This window comes from the organism of the source record quoted next, unplaced genomic scaffold (assembly GCF_019419815.1).
Source record: "Pyrus x bretschneideri cultivar Hongxiangsu unplaced genomic scaffold, Pyrus_bretschneideri_v1 Contig16, whole genome shotgun sequence".
Taxonomy (NCBI): domain Eukaryota; kingdom Viridiplantae; phylum Streptophyta; class Magnoliopsida; order Rosales; family Rosaceae; genus Pyrus; species Pyrus x bretschneideri.
Window position 1 is genome coordinate 2,906,825 of NW_025999457.1, and position 14,227 is coordinate 2,921,051.

At 36.1% G+C, this 14,227-nt stretch overlaps 2 protein-coding genes across 7 annotated transcripts in view; one reads left to right on the forward strand and one right to left on the reverse strand.

Annotated features, from left to right (window-relative positions):
- Window positions 1–14,227, reverse strand: part of LOC125475728 (disease resistance protein Roq1-like) — a 28,228-nt gene that overhangs the window by 12,605 nt on the left and 1,396 nt on the right. For all 5 annotated transcript variants that reach the window (XM_048580944.1, XM_048580943.1, XM_048580942.1 and 2 more), the window contains exons 4-5: window positions 13,091–14,177; window positions 12,709–12,987 (exon numbers count right to left, since the gene is read on the reverse strand). In XM_048580944.1, coding sequence (XP_048436901.1) covers window positions 12,709–12,987; window positions 13,091–14,177 — 1,366 coding nt within the window. The remainder of the gene's footprint in view (window positions 1–12,708; window positions 12,988–13,090; window positions 14,178–14,227) is intronic.
- On the forward strand, window positions 3,706–10,266 carry LOC103929081 (carboxypeptidase SOL1-like). 2 transcript variants are annotated; one of them, XM_048580958.1, is made up of 8 exons: window positions 3,706–4,011; window positions 4,338–4,404; window positions 4,509–4,604; window positions 4,818–4,848; window positions 4,914–4,970; window positions 6,149–6,244; window positions 7,813–7,879; window positions 7,968–10,266. In XM_048580958.1, the coding sequence occupies exons 3-8, from the start codon at window positions 4,531–4,533 to the stop codon at window positions 8,075–8,077; spliced, it is 435 nt and encodes a 144-aa protein (XP_048436915.1). In that variant the 5' UTR covers window positions 3,706–4,011; window positions 4,338–4,404; window positions 4,509–4,530; the 3' UTR covers window positions 8,078–10,266. The 2 variants fall into 2 exon arrangements, with proteins under 2 accessions (XP_048436915.1, XP_048436916.1); XM_048580959.1 differs by lacking the exon at window positions 7,813–7,879 and having other exon boundaries at window positions 3,707–4,011; window positions 9,032–10,266.

The window sequence follows — 14,227 nt, forward strand, 5'->3', positions numbered from 1 at the left end:
TTAAAGGGTTAACAGACATCCCTTTGAAAACAAGATCACAACGAGCTTTCCAAATACACCAACAGGTAAAAACAATATAAGATTGTCTCCACATTGTATCTCCAAAGTTGCATAAATTCGGAGAGAATACCTTCTGAATCCATTCCAGCCAAGATGGAAGAGAAAGACGATCCAATTTATACCCCAAAGCCCCACCAAATACACCTAACGTTTTGGTGCAAGGTAAATCCCCCTGAAAGAAGCAACAAGGAAATCTCCATACACTAGCTGTCCACTTTCCAAACTCGTTCAAGAGAAAAACCAAAGTTGAAGGACAATTATTTTCTACCAAAAAAGTGGCAGACCGACTATGGCATATTTCCGTTCCTTATTGGGACGTGTTATCTTTCTTCTGAGAAAAGAGTTCATGTCTCTGTTTTTTCAAGAGGAAGATTTTTTTTTTTCTTTTGGAAAACAGGGGAAGATAATTATGTCACCCACTATAAAACTTTTCTCATCATTTGTGGAACCAGTCTGCAGTGCATGAGATGGTCGAGAAATTCTATAATTTAGGAGTAGGTTTAGTTTTAATCTGTTCAGTTTTTTGTCAAAACCAAAAATCAAATCAAAATTATTGTTTGGTTCTATTTTTTTTCGGTTTTATTTTTTTCAGTTCTATTTGGTTTTGTTTTATATAAAACCTGATTCTTTTTTTTTTTTTTTTAAATCTGAAAAATATCATCAGGAATATAAAATCAAACTGCGCAAAGGCTTAGCAGCAAACCCAAATAATGTACTGCATGAAACATGTTTGTCCGAAGACACTGGCTACAACAATATCAATTAAACTCTACCAAAACAATTGAGGCTAAAATGATCAATTACCCATTTCTGCCCATAATAGGCAGAAAGATAATTGGACCATATGGTTCAGCAAAGGAACTCTTCCTTACTATCAATCACGACACAGAAATAAATTAAAGACATCAATTTGGTAATGTGATAATTTACGCAAACTCGATCAGATAGCCGCTAATAAATAATACAGCGATGTTATGTACGATGAAAAGTATGAGCCACAATATGCCCTTTGATATATTTGTATCGAGAGAATTATGTTAATGATAATCAACTTTTACAAGAAACCCGACCACACCCTCAGTATCCATATAAAAGCATAACAATTTGTTTATACAAGTGTATATATACACAACAACGCACTGTCCTCCCGTAAAAGACAAAATAAAAAAAACGACTTCGTTTTAGGTGTTACTTAGGTTCGGTTTGGTTTTTGAACCATAAAAACCAAAACCAAACTAACCAATTTCAGTTTAGTTCGGTTTTGTATTTATACGGTTTTTTGAACCATCCCTATTCTAATCTAGTGTATAGCCCTGACTCCAGGGCTCACCAAATTTGTCCCAGTCAGATGCAATGAGGGTTTTCGATTTTTGTATGAAATCTGAAGCCTAAGTAGTATTTGAAACAAGGGAGTTTTAACGAAAAGCTCTCGGTATTGTTCACTTTAACGAAAAATCACATTTTTACCTAAAAAGTCAATCATGATACTATTCACTTACAACATTTTTTTGTCATTTTCGTTAAAACTCAAAGTTTTGAAGCTATTTTCATTAGTTTCCTTTGAAAAACCATTGTAATCCAAATTATTTGATGACATATTGAATCATCAAGAGCAGGATCATGTACCCTTCCTTGTACTTAAATACGAGTTTGTTTGCCTTTCAACATTTATAGGGAAATTTGGAAAAATAATCAAATAATATTTAAATTAGATGATCAAACCAAGAAAGTAAACAAATGGCCTTATTTTTAGCTACATCCCATGAAACTCGATTTTAATCTCACTTTACTCAACTCAAAAGTTGCAACTCCATGAAACTCAAAATTTGCTCCGCTTTGCCTTTGCAACTCGATTTTGGTCTCATTTTGTCTCTTGAAACTTGAAGTCCTCTACAAAACTCAAAATTCACTTTACATTGTCTTAGATCTGTTAATTTCTTATGTGGGTCATTTTCTTTTTTATTTATTTTTTTATCTCTTCAATTTCTTTTAAACTTAATATTCTCTGGTTGTTGAATGTTAATGAATAATAGAGATTTATAATCAAATTTAATGCACATGTGGCATAGTATTATTTGGTGCTGGATTCCACATATGTTTCAGCAACTCAACCAATAAGTTTTACGGAGAAGAGAGAGTCTACAAGTTAAAGAGGAACGGATTTTGAGTTTTAGTAAAGTGGTGACTTTTGAGTTACATGAGACAAAGTCAGATCATAATGAAGTTCTAAGGAGTATAGCTAAAAGTAAACCCAAACAAATGATTAGTTATTTGATAAATTGAGAACGTAAGCATCTCTATTAATAGATAAACAGTTGTGTATAGAGCCAAAATAAAGATTGGAAAAATAGAATGGACCTTAGTGTCCGGAGCCTCCTCATCCACAAATCAGGGCCGTTGGTTGTGTGTGGTGGAGGAGGCTCCAGACACTAAGGTCCAGAGCGGATTCAAATCCGGAAGAATAACGAATAAACCACAAGAAGAGCTAAACTAGGCCAATACCAAACTAAAAGAACAAAACTTGACAACCAAAAACGTGTGAAAGGGAACTTGAATTAATAGTTACGAATTTCAAGGAAGCTCATTCTCGATGCATTGCAAAAATTCTCGAGAAACTAGAATATAATTTGAACTAAATGTCGTTAACGAATAGTCTTCAATCCCTTGTTAAGTAACAAAAATAATTAAATAATTATATAACAAGTGCATATTTGTGAATAAAAGTCCGGATATAAGTTGAAGCGTACTCGTAAATTTCTGAATGAGGCAAATCAAATTGCGGGCATCATCAGTATACCAAGAACTATCTTCGGAAGATTCACAATTCTCATCAAATAGTTTAACCGACTTTTGGTGCATTCACATTTAAGATGTTTCGACTCCTTCATGCTGTTACAAATAATGCAACAGTTTCTGATCAGTCATCTTCGTCATCATCTGTATTACCATAAAATTTGTTATCAAATTACAAAGAACAAGATGTTTCTTCTTCACTTTTGTCTTGTGCATGGGTTTAGCTAGACAAGCTTGAGCGTCATGGTTTTCAGAGCATGTAATGTTGCTCTTTAGCCTTCATCCGCATTCATTTTTTTTCGCTCATCCAAATTGTTTAATGTGATGATGTGCGAACACAAATATTCATTGAGCCTTACTTTACCTTTGGAGTACTTTCGGAGCTAGTTTGACCAACTTAGACGTAGGAAGCGGAATCGACTCTTTGATGAACCTAAACATTAAAACATTGACACTATATGCGTGACAATTTCATTCATGATTAGGCTGGGACTCCTACCAAGGCTTATTTATGAGCACGATATGCAACATTGGATCCATATCTCTTAATTCAATGTTTACTTATAAAAAATGAGAGAACTTAGAAGTATGAAAATGTAAGAGAAGGGAATCGGCTCAACTAGCCGTCCTAGTCGATATGCTTCCTGATATTTTGATATTTTAAAGAAAGCTAACATTTTTTCAATTCCTTATGGATTAGTAAATACAAGAGAAAATTTAATTAATTACATTCGAAATAGACAACTACTTCCAAAATCAATTTGTCAATACCAAACCTATATAGTTAGTGATACTTATCTTTTACTTAACTCAAGCCCTATAATGTAAAATATTGTTGTTTATTAAAAAATAAAATAAAAATCAACCTATAGAATTTAGTTTGGTTCGGGCTGTTTGAAAAATGGGCCGAGATTCATTTGTAACCCATATCTCGAAGTCCCCGTTACTTTGCTTCCAATGGAATTTGCAGCCCATTTTCCCTCGAGTTCCAACAATGGCTTCCTGAATCCGATTCCGGAGCTCCATCGCCACCATCGTCAACCCCAAAGATCACATCATGAAGCTTGCTCTTTCCATCCTCTTCCTCTCTCTCAGGCTTCTCCTCTTGTCTTCGTCCTGCCACTGCTAGAGGCGGCCTTCACAGTTCCTACCCTCCAGGTCCCCATCTCCTCATCTGTCACACACACACACACACACACACACACACACACACACATACATACATATTTGTATGCATTCTATATTCATGTGTATGCATTTAGTTCTTTGGGAGTTGAAAAACTGAGATTACAAGAACATGAAGTAAATTGAAAAATTTTCCTTTGATATTTCAGGTACCAAACGGTAGTTAATTATGATCAGATGGATTATCATGCCTATTGCTCTTAAATTCTTTACATTTTAGGTGGATTAGCGCTACTAGAAAAGGAAACTAAATCTTTAAGAATTAAGCATTTAGCTAATTGTAAATTAAATGTTGATAGGCTTCGAATTTGGTCCTCGCGCTGGTTCCGGCAGGCAATTGTTTGAAGATAATGAGTCTCAGACGCGGTATTTATCACTAAAGTTGAAGCTTAGTAGCTTAACAGAATTATATAATCTAATTTGATATAATTATGTGTTTACTGAAAATGTGACAAAAATTGGTGACACAGTGTTGATGTAGCTCAAGGGTACATGACTAACTCTGACCTGGGACAGGCCATTAAGGCGTTCGGCCAAAGATGCAGTAACATTTCTACGGCTTACAGGTGATTACTTGGGTTTGTGCATTTTTAACATTTGCCAGATTATAATTTTACCACTTGTTAGTAGAAACAAAACAATCGTATTTGTTAGTAGTAGTTTTAGCTGGATAAATACAAGATTTTAATTGTAGGATTTTTGTTTAGGCATATCATGATGATTATGCTGATTTATTCTTTTTATTCTCCTGTTCAGGGATTTTTCAAATGGATTATCAGTTTTGGGAAGAGTGTGAATAGGGTTCTGCTGGTAATCATTTCACTGAAGTTAACATCTTGTGAAGTTGGTAATGTTTGATGTATTATTGCTTGTAGTGGGTAGTAGCAATTTCTGCTAAGCCCGGGGTGGAAGAGCCTGAAGCTGCATTTAAGGTGAATGTTCTGTTACATACAAAAGCAAAAACACAACAATTTGACTTTTTAATATTAATTTATCCAAATTATATCCAAGCTGCCATTTGGTAAAAACTTTTGAATCCTGGCATTTTAATCCTTCCTATATACAATCAATTTTTTGGAACATGGCAGGATTTTTGAAGGAAAATGCATTAGCGTCCCCCCTTCCCTTCTGTAAATAATAATAATGTAGAAATTATATTTGTTCCATAACCCAGAAAAAGTTATGATTCAAAAGAACAGGAACCTGCTTTGATTCCTTCAAGATTTGCACAAATTAGTCCTTTGCAGCTGCTTGAAACTGAAACTTACCATAGAGCTGTGACACCAGTACCTGAAATCTTTTTGCAACAATAACGCTGAATAAGGGTCAGAAACTTAATTAGATTGATTGCTTATTAGTGGAAGTTAAAAAAGTGCGATATAGCTTCTAGCTTATTGCACCTTTGAATCCAGAAGGGTGCAATACCTGTTTACCACCGAATTGAGTTGATTCTGGTATTGGAGAATATCCATCTGCACTCTTTAGAAAAGTTTTATTCATTCACCTAGTTCAATTATGTTACTTGTCCCTGAGAAAGGACAGACTCTATCAATTGTACGTGTTTTGAGGGCAGTTTTAGTCACAATTTTTTTGTTACTTTTTCTCTGATCTTGCATGGAAAGAAATAAAGGAAACTGCTACGAGCCACTTATGACCACAGGAAATAATTGAACTGAGAAGCTGTTATATGACAAAGATTATAATTTATAAGCACACGCCAAAAAATCACGTGCAATTGGATATTTTCATTTCCCTCTTCATCTTCCTTAAAAAGTTCATTGTTTCTGAATTCCACTGCAACTAGTAATATATTATTAATATTTTGTTTTATTGTTAGTCTTTCATTTTCCACCTGCCATATTTCGCGTTTACTGTCGAAAACTGAAGTCATGGATTTCACTTTTTGTAGAAAAAGTTTTGATACTACCCGGATTTCAATTTATTGAGTGTTTGCATACACTGACAGTGTAGTATTTTTGTATTCTGTGTGCTTCTTGAAAACTTTCTTTTGTTCCTTTTCCATTCCCCAGAATGTAAATCGATTGTTACTCGTTCATACAATTTCAAGTGATAGTTTGAGCATTTTTGATAAATATGCTGGGTGCCGCAGTACATTGGAAATGTGCATGGAGATGAACCTGTAGGCCGTGAGCTTCTAATTCTACTTGCAAATTGGATATGTGACAACTATTTGAAAGATCCTCTGGTATTTTTCTTTCCTTTTATTGTAGGTGTATGTCTAATTATTGTCCTGTAACTCTTTAGTGTTATACCCTACTTTTCTTTGTAATTTATGGCAATTTTAAGTTACTTCATTCTTATATTTTTGTCTTGTCCGTTGTTGAATGTTTTCCCTCATTGCTCTTATTTTCATTTATTTGTTCCTGTTTCGACATATCTGCTTTGCAAATAAAGAAGAAAACTATTTTTAGACACTTCTGGAAGTTTTCCTCTACTTGCTTAGTCATGTGTGAATTTTTTACACTTTGATTGTGATGTGTAAAGACTTGGTTGTCGTTGTAGGATTCATACGGCTGATGCTACTTAATGGTGTTCTAGGATTCAAATTGTAATATCATTTTTTATTTTTTTGGGTGAGGAAACAAATTGTAATATCATTGATAAGAATGTACTACAAATTTGCATAACTAATATTTTATACAATTTTGTACAAACAGTTGGACCTAAATTTTGAAAATTGTTTGAATCCTTTGTTTCCAAGAGCTTAATCATCTCAATCATTTGAATCTGATCATCAGCTACACCCAAAAATCAAACACAAATTTCATAAGAATAATGTTAACTCAGGTTCTACTATTAAGGTATTTAGAGTTGATGACAGCAATGATATGATCAAATAAATATCTGGGAAATGTAGATTTTCAACAGGTTTGCAGTCATTATTAACCATACAAAAATCTCAACAAATTCACTGCAACCCTTCTGCAACTTCAACTAAGAACTCATCTGCTATCAACTTCTCTGTGATCCGTAACAACAAAATTTATTAAGACTGCAGTTTATGTAAAAGCCCCCAACCCCAAACTTATTTCACAACTCAACTAACAGAGCTTGAGAGAATGAGAGCACCAAAACCAAAAGAGAGACTAAGATTTGGAGTTAGCTTTATGAGAGATTACATTAACATAAAAATGGAATTAGATCACCAAAACACAATAAATAAAATTGGATTTCATGATAATACTACCAGACTAATTATGGAGTAGTAGCAAGTAAAGATGATAAGAATTACCAGAGCTTGGCTCCAAAACAGGGCACTCTATTCTTATTGTTGCCATGGTCCCTCAATCAGCTTTCTCTAACACTGAAACATATTAAAAACAACAAATTAGCTTTAACCAAACACTAAAATCCCCAGAAAGTAACAATTAGCCTTCCAGTTTCTAGTCTCCGAACACAGGGCCTTCAACGTTCCTACTCTCCAGGTCCCCATCTCATCTGTAGTATATATACACACACACATATACATATATGTTTGTATGCATTTTATGTATATGTGTGTGTATTTGCATCTGTGTTCATTTAGTTTCTTGGTTGTTTTTGGAAGTTGAAAAACTGAGATTACAAGAACAAGTTGAAAATTTTTCCTTTGATTTCTCAGGAACCAAACGGTAGTTAATTATGATCAGATAGATTATCATGCCTATTACTTTCTTAATTTTTTACAGTCTAGGTGGATTAGCGCTACTAGAAAAAGGAAACTAAATCTTTAAGCATTAAGAATTTAGCTAATTGTAAGTTAAATGTTGATAGGTTTCGAATTTGGTCTTCGCGCTGGTTCCGGCAGGCAATTGTTTGAAGATAACGAGTCTCAGATGCGGTATTTATCACTGAATTTGAAGTTTAGTAACTTAACATGAATCTTCTTTCTTGAGAAAACTGCCGCTCAAGAATTTAGTGCTTTGCAGCGCTATGGTACCTAGAGCCTTGTTCCTTATCATCCCACCATGAATCTTCTTCCAAACTAGTGGGTATGCAAGATAAAACGACGTGCATATGGTTCGATCGAGAGACATAAGGCGAGGTTGTGGCCAATGGTTTTCATAAAAAACCAGGGATTCGCTGCAACAAGACTTTTAGTCCTGTTGTAAAGACAGTCCCATTCGGCTTGTGCTTGGTTTGGCAGTGTCAAAGAAGGGGCATGTAAGGCTGTTGGACATCTAAAACGCTTTCTTGCGTGGTTATCTCATTGAGGAAGTTTATCTGAAACAAACAACGGGTTTCATTGACAAGCAGTACCTGCACCTAGGGGTGGGTTCAAAAAACCAAAAACCGAAAAAAACCGACAACCGAACCGGACCGAGGCCGAAAAAAACCGAACCGCAAAAAAACCGAACCGAAATTGTCAAACCAAACCGAACCGAATCTGACCAGTTTGGTTTCGGTTTTTGAGGCTCGGAAACCGAACCGATATATATATATAATTTTTTGAATATTTATAAATAGTTTAGTCATACAATCAATGAAACTTTACAAGCCATGGAGGCATGGGTTCGAACCCTCATGCCTCCCTCAAATTCTCTTTGTGTTTTGCCATTTTTATTTTCTGGGTTTGAAAAAAAAAAAAAAAAAAAAAAAAAACCCGAACCGGGCCGAAACCGAACCGAATACAAACCGAACCGAACACAAACCGATAGAAAACCGAACCGAACCGAACAGTAATTTCGGTTCGGTTTCCGGTTTTCGCAAAAAACCGAACCGAACGGAACCGAACCCACCCCTACCTGCACCATGTTTACAAGTTTCAGCACAGTGTACATGGGTTAAAACAAGCGCCGAGAGCTTGGTTTCAGATATTCTATGATTTCTTGCTTCAATTGGGATTTCAAGAATCCAAGTGTGATTATTCTTTGTTTGTGTTTAATCAAAGAGGAGTATATAAAATCCAAGTGTGATTATTCTTTGTTTGTGTTCAATCAAAGAGGAGTATATCTCACCTTACTAATCTATGTGGATGATATATTGCTCACAGGAAACAACACTTATCAAATGGCTCGGTTGATAAAGAGACTGGGCATTTTATTTTCCATGAAGGACTTGGGTCCTCTCAACTACTTCCAAGGTGTTGAAGTAACTTGCTCTGGTGATCAAATGCATTAAATTTACCAATGCCAAGCCAATCTCGACTCCAGTTTCTTCTGGACAAAAACTGAGTGCTTTTGGGATTGAATTAGACCAAAGTGTTGGAGGTGCCCTACATTATTTGACCATTACGAGACCTGATCTTTCTTAAGTTGTGAACCAAGTGCGTCAGTCCTTGCTTTCGCCCAACAACACTCATTGGATGGCAGTTAAGAGGATCCTACGTTATTTGAAGGCTACCTATGATCAGGATCTTGTTTATAGACCTGGAGGTGTACAATTGACTGCTTTCTCTGATTCAGATTATGTAGAGAACCTAGACACACGCCATTCAACTGGAGGCTTCTGTGTATAGTTGGGTAAAAACTTAATACAGTTTCCACGTCTAGCACTGAAGCTGAATGTAGGCAGCTTGCATACACTGCCGCTGAGTTGCCTTGGTTATGTTCGTTGTTTAGGGACATACATTAGAATCTTCTAAGATAACAGATTTGGTATGATAATTTGTCTTCCATTGCCTTAGCATCCAATCCAGTTTTCCACTCGAGAACCAAGCACTTAGAAGTTGATTATCATTATGTCAGGGAGAAGGTGATTAGAGGTGAGCTACTCGTGAATTTTATTTGTTCACAAGATCAAATTGCTGATTTGTTCACGAAGGGTTATCTTCATTTTGATTTAAACTGCTGGTGTCCAAGCTTCCAGTTGTGCTACGATCTGTCAGCTTGCCGGGGGATGTTAGACCAAAGCAGACTTCTAGTTTCCAATCATACTCTCAGGTTTGTTATCTGTGTGATTCATCCTTATCTCAACACAAGTCTGTTAGGTCTGGGATTATTTGAATATTTCTTAGCTGAGTTAATTAGTATGATTTGCTTTTGACAAAAAATAAAAATAAAAATTAGTATGAAGTTTAAACTTCAAAACTACCCAGTAAATAGGGTTTTGAAAGGGTATGCAAATTCAGCTGAAAACCTACCAATGATGTCAGGCACAATACTTTCAATGCTTAGTTTTTGCATCACCAAAGCCAAGTTTTAATCAAACCAAAGTTGTTGAGCAAAAAGTGTTGTTTCCTTAGCAACGTTTCTGTTTCTGGACTACAAGTTTGTATTAGTTACAAAATCAGACAAAAACAAATCAACTCCTGGTTTACATGTTAACGCTAATGGCGTCTTCAGAAAATGAACCTTAAGAACTAGACTGACAGAGCAGCCCCCATGGCGTTGCGAGTTTCCAAGGTACCCACTTGCTGCATTAGGCAAGATGATCAGATTGTTAATCAATCTTCTTAATGCCCAAGTAATCTGCAAAAGTGTTTATACATCAACATTCTTATCCACTCTGCCCTTTCAGTAAATAAAGCCATCTTAATATATAGCCCGAGATATCGATTACATTGACTAAGATGTCGAAACAAAAAATAATTTTGATGACAATCATGCTGATGTGATGAATCGATGGTTACTTACTTGCATTTTTTGTGACATGGCGACTAGTTACAACGCCTTTTGCAAATTTGTTCTGTGTCGTTGAAGCTAGCACTTCCGTGTCCATTTGGAGCTGCCTCGTCACGATATTCGCATGTTCGTTTCAGTAGTTTTTGGTTGAGTTCTTTCAAATCTTGCTCGTACACCAAACGAACTCCACACTTCTTCACCATATTCAAGTTTGCTTTTTGTTCTCTCCAATCAATATCACGAAAGTCAATTCCGAATAAAAACTGTACCTGATGACAATCTTCACGAGGCAAACAATATTGACGAGGAAAATAAAATAACCAAAGGTTTTTTGACACAAGAGACGGTAATAATAAGGTAGTCCAAGGGTATTCTGGGCCAAGTCTTTCAGGGCTAACAAGTTCCACTGAACAGTGAATTCTGAAACGACAATAATGAGGAAGCTCCACATTTTGTAAAGGGTCTTGGTATTGAATGTCCCACCCAACACAGAAGGCAATCCCAAGCCAGTTGGTACATGATGGTGGAGGAAGCTCCACATTTATTGAATGTCCCACACTCTGATTATTGAACCACTTTGGAATTTCACTTCCAGGGATTACAATTTTCGATCCCTGTAGCAGAAGAAAGATCAATTATTTAGAGAGAGAGAGAGAGAGAGAGAGAGAGAGAGTACCTGAATGACAGATTTCAGAAACCTATTAATCAAGTCTTCATCTGGAACCAATGCAATGCAATTCCAGCAAGTGACACTAGCATCATACAAATTGAATGCACCTGACAAACTTCGTAAGGAAGTGCAATTCTCCAGATCTACCTTTAATCCTCTGTTTGATGGAAGAGGTGGCAATTTTTGAAGGCTTTTACACCCCTCCAGAAGAAGATACCTAAGCTTAGAAAGGTGTCTAATGCTTTCAGGTAGACTGACGAAATTATTTCTGTCGAGACGCAATGTTTCCAATAAGGTCAAGGAGCCAATATCATCGGGGATATCCCCCTCCTGGAGATTACAATCATATAGATCTAAGCATGTCAAAGAGCATAAACGATTTAGAGAAGACAACACCAAATGCCAACAAAGAGGAGGATCAGGGGGACTCTTTTCAAGTCCAAATAAGCGGCGAAGGCCCCACCTATCCCTTGCTGTACCATCTAATCCACAAGTGGCTTTAACATTACTCATCGAAAAACCATGTCATAATTTCTCTTACATTCTAGACCTTTGAGATTTTTCATACCCACAAACGGCTTTGTCATAGTGCGTCCCACTTTAAGCCACCGTAAGTGATCCATGTCTCCTGGGAGTTTGTCAATCTTTGAGCATCCAATCACATCGAGATGGTAAAGAGACTTCAAATTACAAATAGCCCTTGGAAGGTACAAGAGATTTTTGCATTTCCGTAGACTAAAATGGAAAAGGCCAACCGCATGTCCAATTGATGAAGGTATTTTCTCGATCGCAGTTTTGTCTAACTTGAGCCAGACTAAATTCTTCATCTGCTCCCCAAATTCTGGAATCGTTTTCACATTTGAGCAGCCACTAAGATCGAAATATACAAGAGAATCCATTTCAACCTTACTTGGGAGGCTCTTAATGCTTTCACAGTCATTAAGTTTCAAATTTTTGAGTCTTTTGAGGACTGCAATAGACGGATGTATCTCAACTAAATTCTTACAAGCGGAAAGCAGCAACTTCTCAAGATTCGGAAGACCACTGAAATCTGGGGTACTCTTCAATTTATTGGAGTTGCTAAGATCGATATGTTTCAAGTTGGGCAAGTCCTGTACAACACCACCGATAAGGTTCAGATCATATACTTAGCTTCCACAACCTTAAAGTTTATTCAAAATAATAAATAAATAAATATATGATTATTTTGTAAATTAAATAGCATTTATTCTCAATGAATATGGAAGAAATTTGGAACCTTTGGGATTGTACAATAAAAAAATGTTACGGGTTTCTTGTTTTTAAAACTCAAGAAAAATTAAATAACATGTCTATTATTTTTTAAAATAATGTGTTAAAATATCATTGGACAAACTCAAAATGTGAGTATTGACTAGTGAGTAACCAATATTATCTTTTGTTCATAACTACTCTTACCACTTTTCCCCCCAAAAAACGAACAAGATTGCTATTACGCATCTCAAGTTTACCAAGCAAGTGCGGGCGAAAGCTTGTTGGAAGAAAATTAGAAGGATACCAACTCCAATTTATAATTCTCAAGGAACCTGGAAGAGATTTGGGGCCTGAAGAAAAGATCAAATTATTGAATTCCAAAAACCTCAGGCTCTCCATCTTAGAGAAGGCTTCGCAATTCCACTGGGGCACCTCTTCTACGTTGGACAAGCGTAAGGATATGGCTTCAATTGCTGCCGTTCCCTAACAATTAAGAAAAAAAGGACAAATTAATTTCACTTTCAAGTCTAATATAATGTCAAAAGAAATCAATATCTTCTTCCAAACTTGGTATTTAACTTCTTACCTTATTCTTCCTAAATATCTGATCGATGTCATCGTAAAGCCACAACCTACTGCGCTTACCAGGCTCTTTAGACTCTTGACGAACAATTTCACGTGCCATATCTTGTATCAAGTCATGCATCCATATATTGTTGCTATATTGATAGAGGAGAGATCTCTCAATTAGTACATCTATCATAGTACTACTAGAAATTCCAAAAGAAATATCTAGTATTTCAATTACTTCCATTCTGTACTTCCCTTTGTGGAGACATGCAACCTCAAGAAAAATGCTCTTCTCCATCTCTTCTAGTCCATCATAACTTATTTTAAGTTTATGAATAATTTCTGTATTAGGAATTTTTGATAGATTATCCCGTGTACTATTCCAAAAATCTAGCCCTCTCTTAAACAATGCCGACCCAAAAGTTTTAAGAGCTAATGGAAGGCCTCCAGCATATTTAATGAAACACTCAGACAGTTCCAAAAACCCATCCTCGGGCATATTTTTCTTAAAGGCATGCAGGCTAAACAGTGCAAGAGCCTCATCATCATTTAACACCTCAACATTATGACAAAATGTTATGCCATGCTCGACTCGCAGACGTTCATTTCTAGTTGTAATGATAATTCTGCTTCCCATGCCAAACCAATCTTCCTTTCCAGCTAGTACTTGTAGTTGGTTTATGCGATCCACATCATCAAGTACAAGAAGAACCTTTTTGTTGTGTAAGCACTTCTTAATGAAAATGATTCCGTGCTCTTCATCCCAAATTTCTTCGATCTTTTCCCTCAACACCGGGAAAAGAAGTCTTTTTTGAAGATCAACGTTAGAAACCTCTCTAACGTTGCCGAGAAAGCAGTGAACTTCAAAATGATGGAAGATTCTATCATAAACAAGCTTAGCAAGGGTTGTCTTACCAATGCCACCCATCCCCGTTATCCCTATAAAGCGAACATCATTGACATCATGAGCTAACAACGAACTTAGTTGCTCAAGCCCAAAATTAACCCCAACCAACTCCTGTGGGGAATCTAACAATGGGAATGTGGCTTGCAGTTTCTTCCACACACTTTTGACGAGTTGTTGTATAATCTCACTTTCACTCCTACATGGTATGAAATAACCAATCAAAAAAACATAAATGAAGCATCCAAT